At 35.4% G+C, this 23,110-nt stretch overlaps 3 protein-coding genes across 4 annotated transcripts in view; 2 read left to right on the forward strand and 1 right to left on the reverse strand.

Annotated features, from left to right (window-relative positions):
- LOC111367462 (lysine-specific demethylase JMJ25-like) overlaps positions 1 to 943 on the forward strand; it is a 32,323-nt gene extending 31,380 nt beyond the window's left edge. For both annotated transcript variants that reach the window (XM_022988350.1, XM_022988351.1), the window contains exons 12-13: positions 254 to 315; positions 548 to 943. In XM_022988350.1, coding sequence (XP_022844118.1) covers positions 254 to 315; positions 548 to 710 — 225 coding nt within the window. In that variant the 3' untranslated portion in view covers positions 711 to 943. The remainder of the gene's footprint in view (positions 1 to 253; positions 316 to 547) is intronic.
- Positions 944 to 9,688: 8,745 nt separating this feature from the next.
- LOC111367464 (ATP-dependent zinc metalloprotease FTSH 6, chloroplastic) lies at positions 9,689 to 12,423 on the forward strand. The gene is made up of 5 exons (XM_022988353.1): positions 9,689 to 10,408; positions 10,494 to 11,034; positions 11,125 to 11,438; positions 11,547 to 11,787; positions 11,869 to 12,423. Exons 1-5 carry the CDS (start codon positions 9,813 to 9,815, stop codon positions 12,208 to 12,210), a joined length of 2,034 nt encoding a protein of 677 aa, XP_022844121.1. The 5' UTR covers positions 9,689 to 9,812; the 3' UTR covers positions 12,211 to 12,423.
- Positions 12,424 to 12,520: 97 nt separating this feature from the next.
- On the reverse strand, positions 12,521 to 16,907 carry LOC111367463 (probable metal-nicotianamine transporter YSL7). The gene is made up of 6 exons (XM_022988352.1): positions 16,341 to 16,907; positions 14,950 to 15,113; positions 14,497 to 14,594; positions 14,270 to 14,404; positions 13,925 to 14,114; positions 12,521 to 13,843 (listed from the first exon to the last, which is right to left on the reverse strand). Exons 1-6 carry the CDS (start codon positions 16,762 to 16,764, stop codon positions 12,740 to 12,742), a joined length of 2,115 nt encoding a protein of 704 aa, XP_022844120.1. The 5' UTR covers positions 16,765 to 16,907; the 3' UTR covers positions 12,521 to 12,739.
- Positions 16,908 to 23,110: the final 6,203 nt, after the last annotated feature.

Below are 23,110 nucleotides of genomic sequence, written 5' to 3' on the forward strand. Positions count from 1 at the left end.
AGACATGGACCTAAGTTTAGTGATCAAAACTCAACGTTTTCAACTTCAATGACCAATCAAAGATATGAACCTAAGTTCAGTGACTATTGGAACAATTAATTCGTTTATATTTACAAATGATCCCATACAATTTTTGTTTAGTTTGAAGTAATCTATGCTGTACTACTCTCTGTTTTTGACATTTCTTACTAATATCAACTATACACGTCTTTAGTTAGTATGCTAATACTACTGTTGATATGACTTCAAATAGGTAAAGAAGATGGCTCTCCATGCATTATATGATGCTGTTAGTGTGCTTGAGCTTCTCATGCGGTAAGTATAAGCTTGCAGGAACTCACTCTTTTTCGTTTCCCATAATTGTTCTGCTTTTGGCTAGTCAACATTTGCTCTACTTTATCGTGTCAAAAACTGGGAAAAACTCTTTTAATTTGATGAAATTTTTTCAGTATATGCTCTGACTGAAACACTTTTCCTAAAGATATTGGTAGTTGAAATGGCAATAGTGGTTTTTTCCTTCTTACTCGAATCTGATATAAAATTTCAGGTGTGAAGAACAAGAACCCGAACTACCAGTATCTGCATCACCGTGTCAATCATCAGGCGAGCGTCCAACCTCCACCCCATCACCTCATTGTCTGGATTCTCTAGGATTGTCAAAAGATGTGCCCGAGGAACCAGCAGCATGTGGGATTTCGAAGAACATTTAAATGCACCCACAGAGTTGAACTGAAAATTACCAGTATCCCATATACCTGTCTGCCGAACTTCTGGTTTAATTCTAGGAGATGTAAGCTATGTATTCAACTAGCAGAGTTTTTTGGGAGGTTCATCTTTCTGTACTGTTAAAATCCTGTGCACCGTCATGGAGTGGCTCTACTATGTACTAAATTGTCATGTCCTCTTGGGACTTCTCCCACATAATGTTTTTGCCTTGGACTTATCTCTTTCGTTTTAATTTTATTCAAAGATTTGCAATTAATTTTTTAAAATAATAATAATTTAGTTTCTTTTACAGTTACTTATTTTCCAAATAATATTTTTTAAAACATGTTATTTTCTATAATATCTGGATGGTTTTCCAAATATCTTTTAAAACATGTTATTGTGAACGTGCACGAAATCATAATTACTTTTGTGAAAAAACAAAAAATACTTAAATGTATGGCTAACTAATTTTCAAAATCATGTTAAAAGTACAATATTTTATGAGAAAAAGTTCTTATTGGCAACACTTGGCGTGATATTATTGGAAGATGAGAAGTAAAATAGCCTAGTCACATTTTTTCATGTCAGTGGTGGTATGTATTTTGTTAAATTTTTTATATGCCTGGAGCTTTATTCTAACTAATTTGTGTAAAAGTCGGTAGGAGGCTTTTTAAAAATGAAGTGAAATGAGTGGGTCTTGAAAGCAGCCACGAGATAAATCCATGTGGTGGAAAGGCCTTTTAAAAAGGGGAAATACATGGAAATGATTTTTGGATTGTAGCAAATTTTAATATTGGCCTTTGACCCACTAAATGAATAAAAAAAAAAAAAAGTTAAAATATAACTTTACATTAAAAGGGCGATTTTACCCCTTCACTATACAGACTGTTAGAAAGTTTTCCAAACCGACCGACCTTCGAAGAAAATCGACGTCACAGTTGCTTGAAGAACGATCGATCAACCACCGGTCGAAAACACCAATGTTCAATCAACGATCTACACGCTACTATTCCGGTTAGTTTTCACGCTCGAAGTTTATTAAAAGTTCTAGTTTTTTCATTCATTATTTTTACGTTTATTCGGTTTAAATTCATGCATGAGTAAAATTGTTAGATTGTGGGTCATGATGGGGTGAAAAATGTGATTTTTTTGTAATTTTTGGACCTCTCCATCTTCAACAATGGCGATTTCGACTTAGGGAAGATGACGACTGTTAACAGTCGGATCGACCGGACTGTTAACAGTTGGTCCATTGATTGTGAACAGTCTGGCCGACTGTTAACAGTCAGTAACAGTTGGCCCAGACTGTTAAAAGTCGGTCCAGACCGACTGTTATGTATTTAATTATTTTTTTTATCAATTTTTATAATTTATTTATTTTTTTATTTGATTAAATAATTATGTTATTTATTTATTTATTTTTTATAATTGTCTTTTATTTATATAATTTAATAATCTAAAATTAACAATTTATTTTGTTCCTTTTATTTTGGTTTTTATGAAATAATATTTGATTTTTTTTTTCAAATTTATTTAGATAATATATTTGTTCTTTAAATTTTTTAAAAATGTATTTAATTTGAAATTTTTTATTCGTAAATATATTTTCCAAATGATTACAAGATTAATTTGATTAAATAATAATTATGTTAATTTTTTTTATAATTGCCTTTTTTTTATATAATTTAATAATTGAATAGATAATGTTGTCCGAAAGTAACAATTTATTTTGTTTCTTTTATTTTTCTTTTATGAAATAATCTTTGATTTTGTTCTAATTTATTTAAATAATATTTATATTTTTTATTTTTTTTTAAAAATGTATTTAATTTGAATTTTTTTGTAAATATATTTTCCAAATGTAATATACAAGATAAACTAAATTATTTTAATTTTTAAATTTATATTGAATTTATTTTGTTATTAGCGTCAATGTCTTGTGTATTGTATGGTAGTTATAATTCGGTTGCTTTGATTTTTTGAGATTATGTGTTACTTTATTATCTATTGTTCAATATTTTAACATTTGAATTTTTGCAGGATGGAGTATCATTTAGATGGGGAATTAAGACGGATGGCGGGGAAAGCTACTTGGAACAGTAGCTTTGAGAGTTTTACTGCGGTGTTGGAGCTGCTTGATGATCATCACGGAGATATATTGCGACAGTCCTTCTTGTGGCCACTATACCAGATACGAGAGGTGCAGTACTCATGACAGATCATCGATGCACTTCTATGTCGACTTTTGAGGCTAGTCGACGGCGATTTCCTCCACTTCGACCTCGGGGGCAAGGTCGTTAGTTTCTCGATTTATGAGTTTAGCTTGATCACTGGACTGAGAATTACGGACGACGATGCAGCCATTGAGAGAAGCAATAAGCTGTACGAGACGTACTTCCAGGGACATGGGTCAGTGCATCTACTCGAGTTGATGGTCACGATCAGGGGGTGCGACCAGATGCTAGATAGATTGAGGCTTGGGCTGGTCTACATCCTCGAGAGTGTGATGAGGTGTCATCACAAGAAGACTGCCATCGACATTTTTTATTTGAAAGTTGTTGACGACATTGATGCGTTCAACAACTATCCATGGGGCCGAAGATGCTACGAGGACACTGTACATGTCTTCACCAAGTTACACTCGAGGCCCGGGGGTCAATGCGTAAATATGATACATATGAGTTGCCCTTAGTGGTGCAGGTAAATGTTTAATTTAATTAAAGTTAAAGTTTTAGTATATTATATTTATAAATAATAAGTGTATGTGTTGCAGATTTGGGTTTATGAGACAGTCCCTGCACTGGGAGCCTGCTTCGCGAAGCGAGGGGAGACACGATGCCCTCGGATGCATCATTGGAGATCGTTGCGAGCGGAGGGATGTCCCACTGGGACACAGTTATCGGCCCTCCTCGACGATCCTCAGGTAAGTATTATGCATTTGTGATTTATATTATACGTAATTTAAATCTGTTTACATGATCGTTAACTAGTTGAAATATCAATATGTCACCTTGAAGTCATACTCGAGTTGACGCCGTCGATGGAAGAGGAGGCTCGGGGTCTTGTGCGGGATGTAGGCGTTCTGCACACCGAAGACGAGGAGATGTCTGATCCGAGTCTGGACCGAGATTGGGTATGTGAATTAAATATAATTTATTAAATATCGTCGACATATAAATTTATTGAATAATTTTTAATGTTATTTATGTAGGAGGGCAGTCCAGCTGATCGACGATCACCTCCGCCGAGGGTATCGCCGCTACCATTGGCATCACCTTCGTCGAGGGCATCGACGCCGCCATTGGCATCGCCACCGCCGAGGGTATCTCCTTCTCCCTCGTCCAAACCGTCCCCCGTGTATCTCCAACACACAGTGATGATTTGTATGCCCGTCTGACTGGATTTATAGCGGAGGAGGTCGGTGCGCTACGACGAGAGTTGACGGAGATGATCGATGATCTGGGACGAGAGTTGATCGGGAGGGTCGACGATCTGACGGGGAAGGTCGACTATCTGACAGGGAGGGTCGACGATATGGGACGAGAGTTGACAGGGAGGGTTGACGATCTATCCCATGATGTTGGAATGCTACGGTCTTGCGTTGTCGACCTTCAGGATGCGGTAGCGACACGTAGAGGAGATTTAGCCGCTAGGCGATGGGGGGACAGAGGGGATGGTGGAGATAATCGAGAGCGTGGCAGAGATGGTGATGGAGAGGGGGGTCACCCACATTTTTGGCATAATGAAACATTAGAGTCATTCTAGTTGTCTATGGAGGGGGATAGGGTCACCCCGATGGGGGGTGACAGGGGGAGGCACCGATGGGAGGGACGGAGCGGGAGGCACCGATGGGGGCCCGGAGGAGGTGGCCTCGGAGAGCGGGAGGACGCCCGTCGTGATTGAGGGAAAGAGACATGCTGTTGAAGAGACGGAGCAGGTGGTCGGCAAGAGGTTGAGAGTGCCGTCACGGTATGTTGTTTCCCCCTTCACGGCTGAGGCCAAGAGGAGGACGTTCATCGATGGGACGCACTTGAACTTATTCAGAGAGGTGGACAATGCCAAGTGGAAAGCATTCGAGACGGAGTGGAGGAGAATTATCCATGGGTAAGTATTGTATGATTTTTTTTAAAAAGCAATGTATGCTAACTCGTCTATGCTTATTTTAACATTTCCCTGTTTTTTCAGAGCTACACACACGATAGGTAACCGGACGGTCTCGGACGCTTACAAGTGGTTCCGCGATATCACGACTTCGGGAGCTTGGCTCGCCGACGATGTAAGTGAACTATTCATTTCGTGTTTTGTATGTTTACGTCACTTTCTGTTTATTAAATGAATAACTCATAATTTTTTGGTGTTTCTTAATGCAGCACATCGACCTGGCCATGGATTTACTGTGAGATCGAGCTCAGAGACATCCAAAATCATTTGACGTTCATGGTCGAGTCATATTAAACACCGAGTTCCTGCGTGCCGTTACCACAGAGTATCAGTCGCTCAAACTTATGGGTAACGAGTACACGGTGCCAGAATATATGCTCGAGTGGGTCATAGGATTGTCGCCGAGTGTCGGGGAGAAATCATGGGAGGGTTGTACACATATGTACATTCCAGCGTGTATCAATAAGCACTATGTTACGCTGGAGATCGTTTTTGCTGACACGACTATATATGTGTACGACCCAAATCATTCATATTTGACGCAAGGCCAGTTGGAGTAAAACTTGGAGTCCGTAGCTGTAATTGTTCCTATGATGGCCAGACAAGCGGGGATGACTGTACAGGACAGATTGCGGATTGTTCGGAACACGACGATATCGCGACAGTCCGTAAGGTAAGTGTTTGAACATTGTTGTTTTCATCTTTCACATTTAGTTTTTTTAGCTACACAGTACTAAACTGATCCATTCTTGTTCAATTGTAATGACGACTGCGGCATATTTGTCATTAAGTACATTGAATTTTTAAGTATATGACATAAGGTTGATGGAATTAACCAATCTCGGATACAGAACTGGAAAAAGAAGTTAGCATGTGATTTGTTTGAATTTAATGATGACCCGTAAATTTGTATTAAATATATGTAACATTCGAATTGTAAATTTAATTATTTTTTGTGATTATGAAATAATTGTAAATTTTTGTTCGATACATATAACATTCACATTGTAAATTTAATTATTATTTTTATTATGAAATAATTGTAAATTTGTGTTCAATGTATATAATTATTTTTCTGTAAGTTGATTTTTTGTTATTTTACACATATGCTGAGAATGAAACTAATTTTTTCATATGAATCATTGTAAATACCGTTTATCAAGAATAAATATAGAATATTGAACATTTATGAAGAACAAATATTGAACGTACCTGTCTAATTGTCATTTAGGGGAATTTGACTGATACAAAATTGTCGAGTATGTCCTATGGCTCTGCACCTGCCACACCTATGCGGTCGAGGAACCTCTCTGGTAGATGGTATTCTAGATGTATTTAGACGTCGAGGACCACGCGGTTCAACTGCTGGTGGCAACAAATCATTAAACGGAAGAATATGCTGTTCTCCAAGACTTAGTCGTATAATACAAAGAGCATAACGTTCTCGCTGCAAAGCCTTTATACATGGCCACCGCAACTGCATGCTCAGATGGAAAACTCTCCAACTGAAATCTCGTATAAGTGCATGTGTTATCAGTCAAGTCCACCATATATGCCGTATTACGTGCACATTGCACGGAGAAGCGGAACTCATCTAGTGCTTTCACATTCAACTTCCTCGTAACCTCTGTCGCCTTAAAGAGTTTCTCCTCTTGAGCTAGGGCCATCACACTACTGTAACTTTGTGATGTCGCACGTCGGTCATGAAACCACTGTTGCAGCTTGTTACGAATGTTCTCAATCATTACGAGAATTGGTAACTCTCGATCCTTCTTAAACAATGCAATGAGAGACTCCGCGTTATTCGATGTCATTATGTTGTATCGACGTCCTAGAAAGTATGACTGCGCCTAATGTTCGATCCCCATGTTCGTCAGATACTCCAACGCTGGTAATGATTTACTTCCTATTTCAAACATGAACTTATTACACTCTTCAGGACTGTAAGTTTCGGCTACTCTCCTGAACAATGAAATGATACCTTTGCCTCGATACCTAGTTTTCAAATTACCTTGTATATGGTACATGCAATACCCGTGATGTGCCTTTGGAAAAACTTCAGCGATACCGTTATATTATAGACTGTCCCCGATCGGTTACAAAGGCTAGGTCTTCGACTTCCCCGATCACTTCCCTCAGTTTCGAAAAGAACCAACGCTTGGACAGATCATTCTCGCTGTTGACTATGCCGAATGCAATAGGGTAAATTTGGATGTTGGCGTCTTGACATGTAGAAATAATTAATTTGCCTTGATATTTAGCTTTCAGAGTTGTACCATCAACTAGAATTACGAGTCGCATTGCATTTTGAAAACCCCGAATACATTGTCTGAGAGCCATGAAGAAATACTTAAAACAATTATCGCTCCCCGTCTCAATAAAAAATGTCGTGCCAGGATTAGTTCTCCCCATGTTATGTCAATACCTGGCCAATTTAGCATAGCTCTCCTCAATCGATCCCATTAAATCCTCTAACGTACATTCTTTGGCCCTCCAGGCTTTCTAATAGCTCATGACCACTCAATACTCTTGACGAACGTCGTTAATGATGTCTGAAGGTCTGTAGATCGTCCGTGGGTTCTGATACTTGTGCATTATCTGTCGACCAATAAACCATGCTCGAGCTTGCCTGTGATCGTTTCGAAGAATTCCCATTTCGCAAGTATGTTCCCGTGAATATTTGCGAATTACGAAGCACTCATTCGTGTCCATCTTAATTGCTCTCAAGCGCCAATTGCAATTGCCTTCGACGTAGGCAACTGTCAACAATGACTTGTTTGATTTTTTTACCTTAAACTCAAAGTTATATTTTAATGCCAGCTGGTGCACAGCTTCCTGCAGATCTTTCTTGGTTTCAAACAGTTGCTCGACATACAAGTCCTCATAATCGGGAGCCACACGGGAAGAATTGGAGGATGGTCCACTTGTTCCAACCTGTGAGCTCCCACCCGGCTCATGTCTCTGTTGGGATAAAGCAATCAAATTCTCATTTGTAAACTCGTTTATATTCTCATTGTTTTCAAACGTCGACGGAATTCTGCGCGTAACAGCGACATCACGATCAGAAGTAACTGTCTCAGGAATAACTACATTATCCGCAAGAACTATCTCCACTGTCTCCCAAAAACCTCGATTATTGTTATCCGCCCTATCTGAATCTTCGCGTTTACCTTCGATAACATCCTTCGTAATTAAAGTCACACCAAGAACAGTTGGAGTCTGATACATTTTATTCAATTCTAATAGATAATTAAATTCAGTATCATTAGTAACGAATACCGGTGGCATCGAAATGGATGAATCCCCATAACCGTTGAATAGATATCTCAATTGCATATCGTATTGAGATTGATCGACATTCAGCTTATTTTGCAAATCGTAGTACATTTCTAAGTATGGTGTGCTCTCTGTTATGGGAATTGCAATACAACCACGTATGTCACTCGTCCATCTCCATTCCCACCGATTATTTTCATTCAATTCGAAATCACCGAAATAACAGACGGGAATTATCATATCTGTATGAGAAAATGGATTTAATCAATTTCATTTATTAATTATAAGAAAAAATAATGCATTGCCAACAAAAATCAGTGCCAACAGTCGGCTGTCAACAGACAGTCGACTGTTAATAGCCGATTGTTGGTTGTTAAACAGCCAAACAGCCGACTGCTTTTCTGTTTTTCGCATTACGTAGAAGAAAAAATTATAGACCTGTTCAATTTTTTTTTTAACACATAAGATCTGCTAAAAAAAATTAATACTAACTATTACTATGTCGAAATAAATTTTCTCTTTTCAAACGTATACTAATTTACTAAAAAAGAAATTAAACATGCGTAAATATACTTACCGATTTGAAGAAATTGATATGAAAAAAATTTCCGGCTTCAGCGTTTGAACGTTTTTTGAGATGTTGAGGTTCAAGCAGATGAAAGATGAGAGTTTTTTCTGTCTTGGAAGCTCGTTTTGAAGTTTTAGAAGTGAGGAAGTGTTTGATTTTCAATTATTAACTAAAAGGATAGTAAAGTTTTTTCAACAATACATTGTTTTTTAATTATATAATATATTTAAGGGCATTATTGTCTTTTAACATTCAAGAGGCCATTGTGATAATATTCATGATTTTCAAAGTCAAAGTGAAATTTCCTCCCTTTGACTGGGTCAAATTTAAAAGTACCCCTTTAAAAAGAGTATTCAACATTACTGATGTTAAAATATCAATTTATGTGGCGTTATATGGTATTAAATGAGAGGTTTTATTAAATTAATTACTTAATTCCATATTTTATTGAACCCTCACTTAACGTAGCCTAAACTAATTTTGTAGTGTTAGAACTAAATAGTATTATTCTTTTAAAACTGTTGATTAATGAGTCTTGAAAGACGCCACGTGATAAGCTCATGTGGTGGGAAAGAACAATTTTCAATTTCAAATTTAAATTTTTATTGGAACAACTAGGAACAGCCCATTTTTAACTATATCAAAGACTCGTTAAAGAGGTTGGCATAAGCCCCCAAAATTTCATACCTAGCGACATCGAACACTTGAATTTGAACAAAGACATTTCTAATTGAAAAGAAGACTATAATTACGTTCGGGTTTTAAAAATAACAAAACTACAATTTGATTAGACTGATGATCGACGAAAAATTCTAACACGAACTAGAAGCATTGTCCACACAGGTGTCACAACAGAAGACCTTAATCTTTCCAAATGTATGGTCACAGAAAAAATCTGATTATGTCTGCCAATCATAGGCTTGAACTCATTTTCATACTCTAGATCCTTCATGAAAATTATGATAACTAGAAACATCTCATTCTTATCCTATTTAAATTGCTGTTTCATAACTTCCCTCCAAAATTGATCAAATAATAGTACTCTTCAAACTTCCATTTTACATTCTACAGATCGGTAGATTTTGGTTGCAGCAAGAAAATGTACCCCGCTGTTTCTTTATCTGCCTCCTATCTTCCCGTCTGCAAATTTCAAGACCTTTCGAAAGATGATGACCATACGAAATCAAACCCGAACACTAATCCATTACAAAAAAAGCCTCCAGATGCCAAATTTAGCAGAAGAAAACTGTTAAACATTACTAGAGTTGGACTTTTAGGAGGTGCTCTAATTCAGCCTGCAAGTGCAAAAGCAGCCGAACCGGAGAGCCCAACCGAAGCCACGTCAAGTAGAATGTCATATTCAAGATTTTTGGAATACTTGGATCAAGGTGCTGTCAAGAAAGTAGATTTGTTTGAGAACGGGACTGTTGCAATTGCTGAGATATACAATCCTGCACTGGACAAAATCCAGAGGGTCAAGATTCAGTTACCTGGATTTCCACAAGAACTCTTGAGTAAATTCAAAGAAAAGGATGTGGATTTTGCTGCGCATCCAATGGAAGTTAATATGACAGCTGCGCTTCTTGATTTGCTTGGAAACTTGGCTTTTCCATTGATATTTTTAGGCTTTGTACTTCTGCGAAGTTCGTCTTCTAATACTCCTGGAGGCCCTAATTTACCTTTTGGATTAGGAAGGTATTTTCAACATAATTATTTTTGATACACGGGAATTTCTTGTCCACATGTGATGTTCAATATACGACTAATTATACACTTGCAGGAGCAAAGCTAAATTTCAGATGGAACCCAACACCGGAATAACATTTGACGATGTAGCTGGAATTGATGAAGCAAAGCAAGATTTCCAGGAGATTGTTGAGTTCTTGAAGACTCCGGAAAAGTTTGCTGCAGTAGGGGCAAGAATTCCAAAAGGAGTGCTTTTAGTTGGCCCAACGGGAACTGGGAAGACGTTGCTGGCTAAGGCGATAGCTGGAGAAGCAGGGGTCCCTTTCTTTTCTCTGTCAGGATCTGAGTTTATTGAAATGTTTGTTGGGGTGGGAGCATCGAGAGTAAGGGACTTGTTTAACAAGGCGAAGACAAATTCCCCTTGTTTGGTGTTTATCGACGAGATAGATGCTGTTGGAAGGCAGAGAGGAACTGGCATTGGTGGAGGAAATGATGAAAGGGAACAAACACTTAATCAATTGCTGACAGAAATGGATGGTTTTACTGAAAACACTGGAGTCATTGTCATTGCTGCCACTAACAGACCAGAAATTCTTGACGCTGCACTGCTTAGACCGGGAAGGTTTGACAGACAGGTTAGTCGTCGTAAATATTCCATTTTTTGTTTGGGAGATTAATAAAATGTTTGGAACATTAATCTTATGGACATGTGATTATCGGCACAGGTCACAGTAGGATTACCAGATGTTAAAGGGAGGGACGAAATACTAAGGGTTCATAGTAAAAACAAGAAACTAGACAAGGATGTTGATCTTTCTGTTATTGCCATGCGAACTCCCGGATTTAGTGGTGCAGATTTAGCAAACCTTATGAATGAGGCTGCAATTCTAGCTGGTCGAAGAGGCAAACCGAAAATTACATTGCAAGAAATAGATGATTCAATCGACCGGATTGTAGCAGGAATGGAAGGAACCAAGATGACAGAGGGAAAGAACAAGATCTTAGTCGCTTATCACGAAATTGGACATGCAGTTTGTGCGTAAGTTGATTATTTACAGCGAAGAAGCTCGAGTCATCATGATTATTACAGTGCATTAAGCTTTTTAAAGAACAATGGCATGATCTTATTATGATTCTCATGTCACAGGAGTTTGACTCCAGGGCACTATCCAGTACAAAAAGTTACATTGATCCCTCGAGGACAAGCTCGAGGTCTAACATGGTTCATACCTGGTGAAGATCCGACATTGATTTCTAAGAAACAATTGTTTGCAAGAATCGTGGGAGGCCTGGGAGGCAGGGCAACGGAGGAAGTAATATTTGGGGATGCAGAAATGACAACTGGTGCAGCAGGAGACTTGCAACAAGTAACTCAAATAGCTAGACAGGTACTTATAATGAAAGAAATTGCTTTGTAAAATAACGTGGTTCATATGCTAATTTTAAGGATTTTCTGTTTTCTTCATCAGATGGTAATTACATATGGAATGTCTGAGATTGGCCCGTGGGCATTGATTGATCAAGCCGTGCAGAGTAGTGACGTGGTATTACGAATGTTAACTAGAAATCAAATGTCGGAGAAACTTGCAGAAGACATCGATAAATCAGTGAGACTTATTATAGAAAACGCATATGAAATTGCAAAAAAGCTTGTAAAGAACAACAGAGAGGCAATTGATAAATTAGTGGAGGTGCTACTGGAGAGGGAAACACTTTCAGGAGACGAGTTCAGGGCTGTCCTCTCTGAGTTTACTGATATTCCTTCAGAGAATGTGGACTGGAAGCCTATTAGAGAGTTAATTGAGGCATAAGAAGCAACAATTATGTACTGGCATTGAGATTATACTTGAATTTAGTGTAGATATAGAGCAAAAAAAACACCAAAGTTAGATAGAAAATAATGCTTGCAGAATCTTCATTTTCTGTTTTTGTCTTCCTTCTCTACTTGTAGAAGTTGGTATCATAGAAACTTGGGACTAAATACACATTTCTAAAGGAAAATGTGCAAGGACATTTTAAACTGAGAATGAGACTGAGAAATGGAATTATTCTATGTTTTCAAGATCATAAGTAAATACACATTTCAAAGGGAAAATGTGCAAGGACATTTTAAACTGAGAATGTTGAGAAATGGAATTATTCCATATTTTCAAGATCATAAGATACTGATTGGCAAGTAATTTGCACACCATATATTTACACGATAGTTTTACATTTTAATAATATCAGTGACAGAAGCAGACTTGCTATATAAGGAAAACAAGACTGAAATGACAAGAAGCACACGCAAATTGAGGAAATCCAGTTACAGGCTTATAGCTGCTGAACCCGATGTCGGAGCTAAGTAGTTAAGAAAGCATCAACCTTTGCATTTATTTTCCTTGACAGAAATTTCATGCAAATGGGTGGATTTACTCCTGCCAAGGCTAATATTGAACTAGGTAATGTCCATATCCCGTCGCCACAGATCAATCCAGAAGCGACTGCCGGACCAAATGCATCAGCCTTTTTTTTGTCAATCTTCTCCCAAATAAACAGTATCAAACTTCCAATGCACATATCAATAGCAAAATATGCTCCAAGATAAAATGGTATCGCCATTGCCATGGGAAGAGGAATGAACCTTGCCCATTTCTTTCCCACGATGTCTCTTATGCCATTAATAGCGATGGCTGCAATAAAGAACACGCAGCATAGAGTAAGGCAATTCTTTGGCAAAAAATCGGGCCCCTCAACTCCCAAGATTGCCATGTTACGGTATACAAGAGCATAAGGGGCTGAATAATTTGAGCCAGGGACACCCAAATCATGAAACGCCTTGTAGAAGATCCAAAATACACAAGGTGAAATGACACATCCCATTGCTGTTCCAATAATCTGGCTCACAAACATGGACCGTGGGGAAGCCAGAGTCATATAACCAGTCTTGAAGTCCTGCGTTAGGTCAGATGCAGTTGAGACAATATTCATCATGACGCCACACGCGGCTAGTCCTGCAAGAACACCGCCATGGGAGGCTCCAGCCCATGCACCAATAACAAAGATAGCTAGCTTTCCGTAAGTAGATGCTAATGACCAATCAGTGAGCCCACACCCATATGCATTACAGAAGGCTAGTGTGGGTGCAAAAATGTATATAATGACAATGTAATACCACTTCAGTGGGGGAAAGATGTGTGGAAGAATTGCAGCAGAGATTACTGCAATGCTGATGTATCCAACAACGGCGACCCATATAGGAATTTGGTCTTTGAGAAAAAGTTGGGTTCGGCGCTGGTCATTATAAGACAAAGAATCCGCCGGAGACGAACGGCCACCAACTGGGAGGACCGAGCGAGAGTGTTTATCTCGGACTTGGTGATAGAGCCCAAATATAGTGTGACCAAGGACCTTAAAGAAGTTGTAGAGGCCATCACCGAGGATCATGGCTATTGCTATGAAAACCTATAAGAAGAAACAAATCGACGGTTAGATGGTCAAAACTTGTAATTGTCATCTTAAATTAAAGAAATTTAGGAAATGTACCTTGTAGCCTTGCAAGCCATGAAGGCTGCTGGAGCTATATTCTGCAGAGTACCAATCACCCTTCCTGCTTCCTATGAGTGGCCACATTATACCCCAAGAGAGGATTGCTCCAACTAGCAAAGAAACGTTGATCAGATATGGGCATATCATGCCAACTCCAACATATGTTGCTGAGAAATCGAAGTAAAACCTGGTTTTTGAATTAGCAGAAGAACGAAAAGGGTTAATAATAAGAACAATAAAAGGTTAAATTCTTCTTATCAAAATCTTTTCTCCTATAATACACACTAACATATAGATAAAATTATTTTTTATATTCTTTCGAGAAATATTTTCGTCATTCACCTATTCTCGTAGGCTTTAAGACCCAATGTGGGAAAGTTTACGAATCCACAGCCATCTCCTGCAGTGAAAAACCACTGGAAGAATCCCCACAGGAAGCTGAAAGAGAAGAATTTTCCTAGAGTTCTGACTTGTTTCCTGAAGTGAAGCAACAAGAGAAAGATGAGATTCCAATTGGACCACATCAAGATCGATAAAAGAAAGTTTAGCTAAGAATTATAGGGACTCACTTTGCTAGTTGGGCTCCTTGAGGAGTGTGGAAGCTATTGATTAGGTGAGCAGTTGCCGTTCCACTTGGGTAAGTCAGTTTGAAGTCGATGATCATTATCTAAATCATGTAATAATATACAAATTAAGATTCTATCATGATTAAACTATTACGTTGCAATGACAAGGAAAAATCATTCAGCTCAAATGGAAGCAAATTTTGTAACAATTTTAGAATGACTTTTCTCAATTCCAAACATTTGTACAAATATGTTCTAAACAGGTTTAATTAACGCATGCAGTTTACAATTTTAGAGCATCCACAAGACAGAGAGAAGAATTTTCGATCTCCACTGTCTCATCTGCGGTCTAAACTTCATACTTAAGAGATCCCAAGAACTTTATAGGATGTCAGAAGGAAATTAAGTGAGCTCTTATGTATAGTAACAAAAGTGTTGCTGGGTTTAATAATGTACCTTTCGAAGGGGCACCACAGAGAAGAGCCCGAGAAAGCTAACCACAAATAGAAAGCCAATCATCCAAGTTAGTGATGGGTTCTTGATATTCTGTCCATCATTTGCTTCAGTAGATTGTTTGGCAATAACATCACTCATTCCGAATAGGTAACTTCCGAAACCTCCTGCTCATTCAAATTCAGTCGAAAAGTCAATATTGTGGCAAACGTTAATTTATAAAATCATTGTTTCTTAAAAATTATAATAAGCATGCTTTTACTCAAACAAGAAAAATGAATACTATTTTCCTACTGCAATGGCCAATTCAAGTGAAAGCCATACATAAGATGAATGCATTTTCTTGAAGAATATGGTATATGCTGAGAATTCAACGACGTATAGCTTGGGAAACAATCAATACATGCAACTTGCAAAAATTTAGGTCTATTGATCAAAGAGAAAGACCATTAACCTTTAAAAAAAAAAAAAGTACAGAGAAGAGACAATTATACATCATGAAGGTGTGAGTGAACGTCGACTAGTATAACAATAATCTCTACTCCATAATTACTAGTGGTTTTAGACTTCAATTATAACTCGTTATGAGAAACAAAACATTACAAATAATTTAATCCAATTCTTCATAATTCTTATCAATTGACAAGTGCTTTTGCCATCATTTCTTTGTCAACAAGTTTAAAATCACAAAGGAGGAATCCCATGAAAGTCATCAATAAAATGAGACTTCAACTGTCAGTTAATGTTACTAAAATCATCACATGTGATTTGATGTGACGACAACATTAACTTAGTCAAAAGTAACAACTACAAGTGAATTTAATATGATCATCATCCACAGCGATTCCACAACACTATCAACTCAAAAATTAGTGAGTTACAAATTGACATTCGATGCATTCCATGAGTTACAAATTGACATTCGATGCATTCCATCTCACATCTAAGCAAACAAGGATCGAGTCGAGTCCTCATAGATACGAGGACCGCTTTTACGTGACAGATAACAACTTTTGGACCCAAAACGTTGGACAACAAAGACAAAGCTTTTGGGATTTTCTCAATCTAGAAGTGTGAAAAAGTGGAGCTTAACGACACACTCCACTTGTGGGAATCATCACACGCATTATTTGGATCTAACCCTACTTGAAAACGAAATTCTCCTAAAGTCAAGAATTGATTAATTAATTTCTTTGTTTAAAATTTTCATTGTAATCTCTAATTATAAAAATAGTTCAATTTATGGTTGTAAAAGCACTTAATAGGAAGTTACTGCAGCAGTTGTGCCATTAAACACATTCTTAACAATACAAATTAAAATTTGGAGTATTCTTTCAACCAGTGAATAATTAATGCGTGTGGGAGAGATGGACATGGAGGAGAGAGAGACTAACCGCTAAAGGCTATGCCGGAGGTGGCAACCACACATGTCTGAATAACTGTATTTTCTTGTCGAGTAAATGGTTGCTTCAAAAGGCCAGACTTTTCGAGAAACTTTGTCCATGTTTTGACGAAGAAGAATCCCAATAGGCCCGCAGAAACGTTGAGAGAAGGGATAATACCAGTGGTGAGATTGAGTTTCATTACTATGAAAGTAAAGAGAATGCCCAGAACAAAACTGACAACAAATGCCCTGAAAGTCAGTTGATTCTTCCATGGAGGCACCTCTTGGCTCTCAAATATCTTCTCTATCGATTCAATATTCTCTTCTTCTTTCTTATCTGTTTTATCATCCACCTTCTTGTACTGAAAATCTTGTTCGGAAATACCATTATCAGAAGGAGCATTTGGGTCTCTTCTGTTCTCCGAGTGATCCATGGCTAGGGAGAGAGATAGTAGTAGAATTTTCTGTGATGAATGAATTTGGGTAGTCTTCTACTAAAGTTATTGTCTTGAGAGTTTCAAGACTAATATCGAGCATGCTGTATTTATAGTAATAGAGGTTTCATACTCTGAACAGTGTCATTTCTCTGCCTGTCACGGTCTTTCTGTGTGTGGGCGAGAGGTGGGGTTGGCCTTGGAGTACTAAATTGGCAATAGTGTTAATAAATATTGGCTGGCATTTTCAATGTTATTCTGGATATGGATGTGTATGAGTTGGAAAGAGTTGAATCTTGAAAGATCCTAGTAAAGAATCATTAATGTCGTGATTAAATTAGTAATCGAGGCATTAATGATTTTAGACCCATTAATTATGCATGTATAAATTTAAAGTAAATCATTGATATGGAAAATCAATTAGTTGGCAAATATTTAATTACATATTCAATTAAATATAAAGAATTATAATCCATTTGATAGGATCTATAATATGATGACACCTAAATTGATATTCAAAATACTGGTGTTAAGTAGCAATGTTACAGCAAAAACCTATATAATATAATGTTGAAATCAAGAAAAAAAATATCATTTTAGATGGATTATTAATTTATCAATAAATGAATAATTTATTAATTTATCTATAAAAAATATTTTTTAATTTATAAAGTATTTTATATATTTATAATTTTTATTATGCTCTTGTCTCGGGAGCAATTTTTATCCTATTTTTAGCAAATTTTTGATCATCAAGAAAGTGCTTGGGTCTCATTGTTGTTGCAATTATTGACTGGCTTTCTTTATTCAAGAAGAATGAAATGTTAAAGGGACATATAGATCATTCTACTTGGTCTAGTCAATTATTGCAGCTTGTAGGGTATTGACATACACTGTATTATAAGTAAAAAAAATCGCCACAAATTGGATAAAAAGAGCTCCCGAAGAGGGACTATATTTTACCATAATACATGTAGGAATTAAAACTAAAAAAAAAAAATTAAGCGAATGTGTTGGAATTCAAAATCTAATTTGTAAACACACAAAAAGGCGCGCACACATATATACATTAAAGAGGAAACATTATGCATTGGCTTGAAAGTTTATTATCTTGGAGATTAATAACTAAAGTTATTTCCTGTACACGTGAAACATAATTTCAATGGTCACTAGTGGCGGCTTTGACCATAGGCGATCACCTAAGGTCCTACTTTGATTAGGGCACCAAATTATGTGAAATTAATTGGTTGGTTGAAGAAAAATTAAAATTATATTTATGAAATTCTATAAAATAGAATTATCATATGCAAACATAACAAACTAATAAAACTTGAAAATACAAAATGAATAAATATATATATATGTGTGAATGGCAAAAAAACTTGTTACTTACATTTATTTATCATATAAATATATAACAAAAATTACTTTTCTCTCTTTATAGCCAATTCGACCCTTTGTCTTCCAGACATTCATTTTATTTCCCTAATCAAGCAATCACCCAACATTATTTTTTCACCCCTATAAGAAATAAATTATCTCCCTTTGACTTAAAATTTTGAAGATTTAATTCAACCCTTTGTCTTCCTTTGAATTAAGCAATCACCCAATATTATTTTTTCAACCCTATAAAAAATAAATCATCTTCCTTTGGATTAAAATTTTGAAGATTTAATTTACCAGATTGACTCGATCCCACTGCTATTATTACAATCTTACATGTTTCTTTCTTTCTCTTATCTTCAAAACACATATTATAGAGTAATAGATTGTTATTATATTATTTTGTTTTAATCTTGTGAAGTCTTTTAAGATGTTTGTTGAAAATACTTAAAATTTAATAATTTTTTATTTGTGTTCATACAAATACTTCTTATTTGTAAGTTAATTTCTTATGAATTAATATAAAACTAGAATTTCATTTGTATTTGATCGTCATTTTCAATATTTTGTTATACAATTTCTTACAGTCAACGTTCTCCAATTTTATATGTAAATCGCTCAAATGTATGTTCATTTTTGTTTGAAATAATTGCAGTGAAAAATGATCATAGAACTGAACAAATCTCTTTGCCATTGCATTGTAATTCCGTTTGCCAAATTTTACTTATAATTTGTATTACATGTTGAAATTTGACATTTTTTTAATTTTCTCTTCAAATTTTGGGGCTTGATTGTTTGAATTACTTTCTTTATAATTATATTAAAACTCATGTAAGAATGTTCAAAATATAAGGGCCTCATATTTGAAGTTGGCATAAAGGCCCCAAAATATTAGGGTCGACCCTAATGGTCATTGGTCATTAGTGAAAATGATGAGATGATGGAATATCCTACTTACTAAGATATTATTCAAGCAGTACTCAATACATGAGTTGAGATCTATTGTCTAGAATTGACTGTCTAGCTTACTGTTCATTCAATGATTCATTGATATATCATTTTAAATTAACATGTCCAATTTTTCTCTCATCGCCACTTGTGCTTAAAAAATGTGTCAATAGATCATTGGTGGATAGTCAATTTTGGATAGCAAATCTCAATGTCTCGATACACCTATCAATTATGATCATGTTCCAGAGATGAAGTTGAGTTTGTTTTTGAGTGCAAAGAAAATGTAAAAGACTTTAGATAAATATTTTGAAAAAAAGAAGCAAATTAAATTTTTTTTGTCAAATTAAAAGTTTGTCAATTTTTATTAGTATGAACTTTTATGAATTTAAGCATTTATTATTTTATATATTTGATGGACCTTAAAGAATCTTAAAAAAGTTATTATCTTATGCTTTTAGTGGGATTATTAATTTAGTACACTAGCTCAACTCGAAATCAAATTTTTTTATTATTTAGGTGAGATTATTAATTTATCAAACATTCATTTATCGAAGTTTTATTGTATTCATATTTTAAAAAGCTTTTTACATAGGCAAGAAGGTATAGTAGCCAAAGTAATCTTATATTTCCTAAAGAAGATTTCGTACAATTATTTATTATTAATTTGCGTCCCACTACCCACTTCTCAATCATCTCGGGTTCATGAATACAAGTATACGTAAATTTTACTCACGTTCCGTATATAACTAAAAAAACTTCTGCATTTCCTTTTTAATTTTATTATTATTTGGCAAAAGACTTCGACTTTGAGTTATGTTGCTTGGATAGGGTTTGGGGACAGGGTATGTGATAGGTGCTGCAACGCAACACCTGACTGGCTCCTTTTTTTTTTTGTTTTTTAAACTGTCCAATGAAATGTTGTCACACATCCCACTGTTTTTAAATCCTGTTATCAATCCTGTTTGTGGAGCATAACTCTTAGACTTTACATGCTACACAACTTTAACCTTTTTGAGCTCACTTCATCATCAATCAAAATACTGATAACTAGTCGTCAATGACGAATTTTACTTTTTGCTGCAGCGTAGATGGGAATATTATACATTATGGCTGGTCATACGCTTGCATTGACAACTAGACATATTTTACCCTTAACAATGGTATGAGCAGATATAGGCTAATTTCCTCCATATTGCCACTAGTTCTAATTTGTTGTGCTAAGTTTTGAATTGATTTCTTGCAATGATTTTTAGCGACAACGTCGACAATACTAATGTGTCATGTGGTATACATTCATGTGTGTCCAAAGTTGCACCAATGTTCTCCAATCTAATGACATGGTTATAATATTATTGCTAACATATTATATTGGAAGTATGACCTCTATGCTATTGGTTTAGTGTGCTTTATATTTTACTATTCATCCCATCTAAGTGACTAATAAAAAAAAATCAATTTTTAAACAAAGACTATTATACTTTATTTTTAATTCAAATTAATAAGTCAAAATTTGAGAGTGAGCATCTTTGAAATCGATTTTTTTTTAAAAAAAAAATACATTTTGAAATAGTAATTTAATGGAGAATGAGTGGTTAAAAGAAAGGAAAAGTTTTCAATTTGTATTTAATATTATTTTATTGAAGAATGTGGTTGAAAATAAGAGGAAAAAATGGGAACAGGGGAAAGAATTTTGATTAATTATGTAAGCTGGGGTGGTGGTGTGAGGAAGATGGGATAGGTCAAAGATAAATGAATTTTTTATTTTTATCTTTTAATTTTAATTACTTATTAAATTTTACTAATTCCTTTTTTTTTTAAAAAATTTAAAAGGTGGGTATATTCGTTATTTCAGAAGATCTTACTGAGAAAATGAAAGAAAATATTGTATTTCGTATTTAAAAAATCATCTAGGAGGACTCTTCCTCGATTTAAAAGGATAGGAGGTATTTTAATCAACATAATTAATATGAGGTTTAGGTGATGTTTAATTAATTTAGGGTATTAATCTAATTGATCACTTTCTAGAGAATTCTGCCTAATTTCCCCAAAATTTCATGGGGCCTAGCTGGTGAACAAAACCCGTTAAAGGGGGACGGAATTGGCCCAAAAGCGTAAGGGACCAGGATGATGATGCAAGACAAACTGCTTGAGGTTGAGTTTTCAGAAGCTCACTTTGATACCAACTGATTTAGTGTCGGATTGAAGTGATAATTACATTAAATTATAAGTAATACCGTAAAATATTCGTTGATTATTTGCATTCATTGATTATTTGCAAGAATACCAAACATTCGATTTGATCAACAAATAATTGATTCGTGCCGAATACTAATTTGAATTGAAAATCAAAGAAAATTTCAATAATTAATATTTTTATTTCAATTCAAAAATTTACTTTGCCATTTAGGCTATGACTCTTATTTAATTAAAAAACCTAATTATCGACTAATCCTAATAAATAACCGCATCCCAATAGGTGTTAGGGGTGCCACACAACCTCCTGGATGTTCAGGGAATTGTTAAAGGGGCTTTAGCCAACATCGAGATACTAACAAAAATTAAAAGTTCTAATCGAAATTAAATTTCAAATTTATTTAACTACTAACTAAAAATGTTAATTAAAAACTCAATTTAACTCCTAAGTACACCCAAGAATTACCTACCGAGGAAGACACATTAAAAGAAACTACATAGGATCCAACTTTCACCCTTGATAAGATAAAAACATAGATTCTATTTATGGAGATGAAAGAGGAAGATTTTAGTTTATTTTTTAATGTGGGGTTCAAAGTATTCATACCAATATTTTAAAACGCTTAAAATGTGGCTAGCCGTGGATGTTAAGTTTCGAGCTTTAAGAGCCTAGATGAGACTTAGGCATAAAAAAATGTTTTCTTATTTTTAATATTTTTTAAAATTTTTAATCATTGGAAAAATTATTTTATAATTGCATAATACCTATCAAAAATCAAAAATTATAAAATACAATATTTACTTAATAATTACTACAATTAGTCAATTATACATTTTTCAAATTTTCAAAATGCAAAAATTAGACTATTTTTCATATTTCAATTTTCAATTAAACAAGTCATATTTAATAGATTTATCAAAGTTTCATACACTTTTGAACTTTTAACAAAATGATAAGTCTCAAAATCATAATTACATAACATAAATAGCACAGTAACTTAAATCTTACCTAACTTTTTATCGGATAAAGTCATTGTTGATTTTATTTTACCAATAAAGTCATTTAAGAACTTGAAACAAACTTTAAAAAAAAAAAATACAAAAATCAAATTAAAGTCTTTTAAAAAAGAAAAAAAAAATTAATAAAGCGCTCATAGGGCCACGTCTAGTTCACGTTTAATCATGTATTAAGCAATCAACTTGACAGTTGACAATTTAACTCCTGCTTATTGTCAAGACGAAGCGTTTAGCTTGCACTTCGCATCTAGATGACTCCTAGGCATGCTTTTTAGAACACTGATTTATATCATTAGAAAATCAGAAGTTATATTCAATCTTTTAGGAGTAGAAAAAAACAATCATGCTCTAGTTCGATAATACCAAGTCTGTTTCGCGCGGGTTAGTCGCTAACAATTAAAAAGGATCAGACGATTGTGTAAGGGACAAAACCTCTTGAGACAAAGTCTCAAAAAGGGGTGTTCTTTTATTGGCGATGAATTTTACAATTGGAAATGAAAAACAACGTGCCTCCAAGGGGCGCAAGCACACGAGTTACTGAAAGAAAAGTGTTTAAGTCTAAAAAACTAAGGAAATAAAAATTACATGTTCTCTATTCGAGAGTTTTTTATTCGGTTTTTTGCTTCAATGTCCTTTCTTCCTTTTATACTTCATGGACGATTTCTTTGTAATCAACTGCCTTAAAAACTGCTTGATCGTCCTATAACTGCCCACTTTCTTCGTAATGGCTGACTTGTCATGAAAACTGCCTTTTTTAACTGCTGTCATTACTCTTCATCGTTCAACCGTTTTCGATTGAATT

This window comes from Olea europaea, chromosome 18 (assembly GCF_002742605.1).
Source record: "Olea europaea var. sylvestris chromosome 18, O_europaea_v1, whole genome shotgun sequence".
In the NCBI taxonomy this organism is placed as follows: Eukaryota; Viridiplantae; Streptophyta; class Magnoliopsida; order Lamiales; family Oleaceae; genus Olea; species Olea europaea.

Coding starts and splice junctions, on each gene's coding strand:
- LOC111367464 (XM_022988353.1), top strand. CDS start 9,813: ATGTACCCCGCTGTTTCTTTATCTGCCTCCTATCTTCCCGTCTGCAAA. Junction 11,035..11,124: donor CGGGAAGGTTTGACAGACAG/GTTAGTCGTCGT, acceptor TTATCGGCACAG/GTCACAGTAGGATTACCAGA. Junction 11,439..11,546: donor ATTGGACATGCAGTTTGTGC/GTAAGTTGATTA, acceptor CTCATGTCACAG/GAGTTTGACTCCAGGGCACT.
- LOC111367463 (XM_022988352.1), bottom strand. CDS start 16,764: ATGGATCACTCGGAGAACAGAAGAGACCCAAATGCTCCTTCTGATAAT. Junction 15,114..16,340: donor CTCCGGCATAGCCTTTAGCG/GTTAGTCTCTCT, acceptor TTGAATGAGCAG/GAGGTTTCGGAAGTTACCTA. Junction 14,595..14,949: donor CTGTGGTGCCCCTTCGAAAG/GTACATTATTAA, acceptor TACATGATTTAG/ATAATGATCATCGACTTCAA.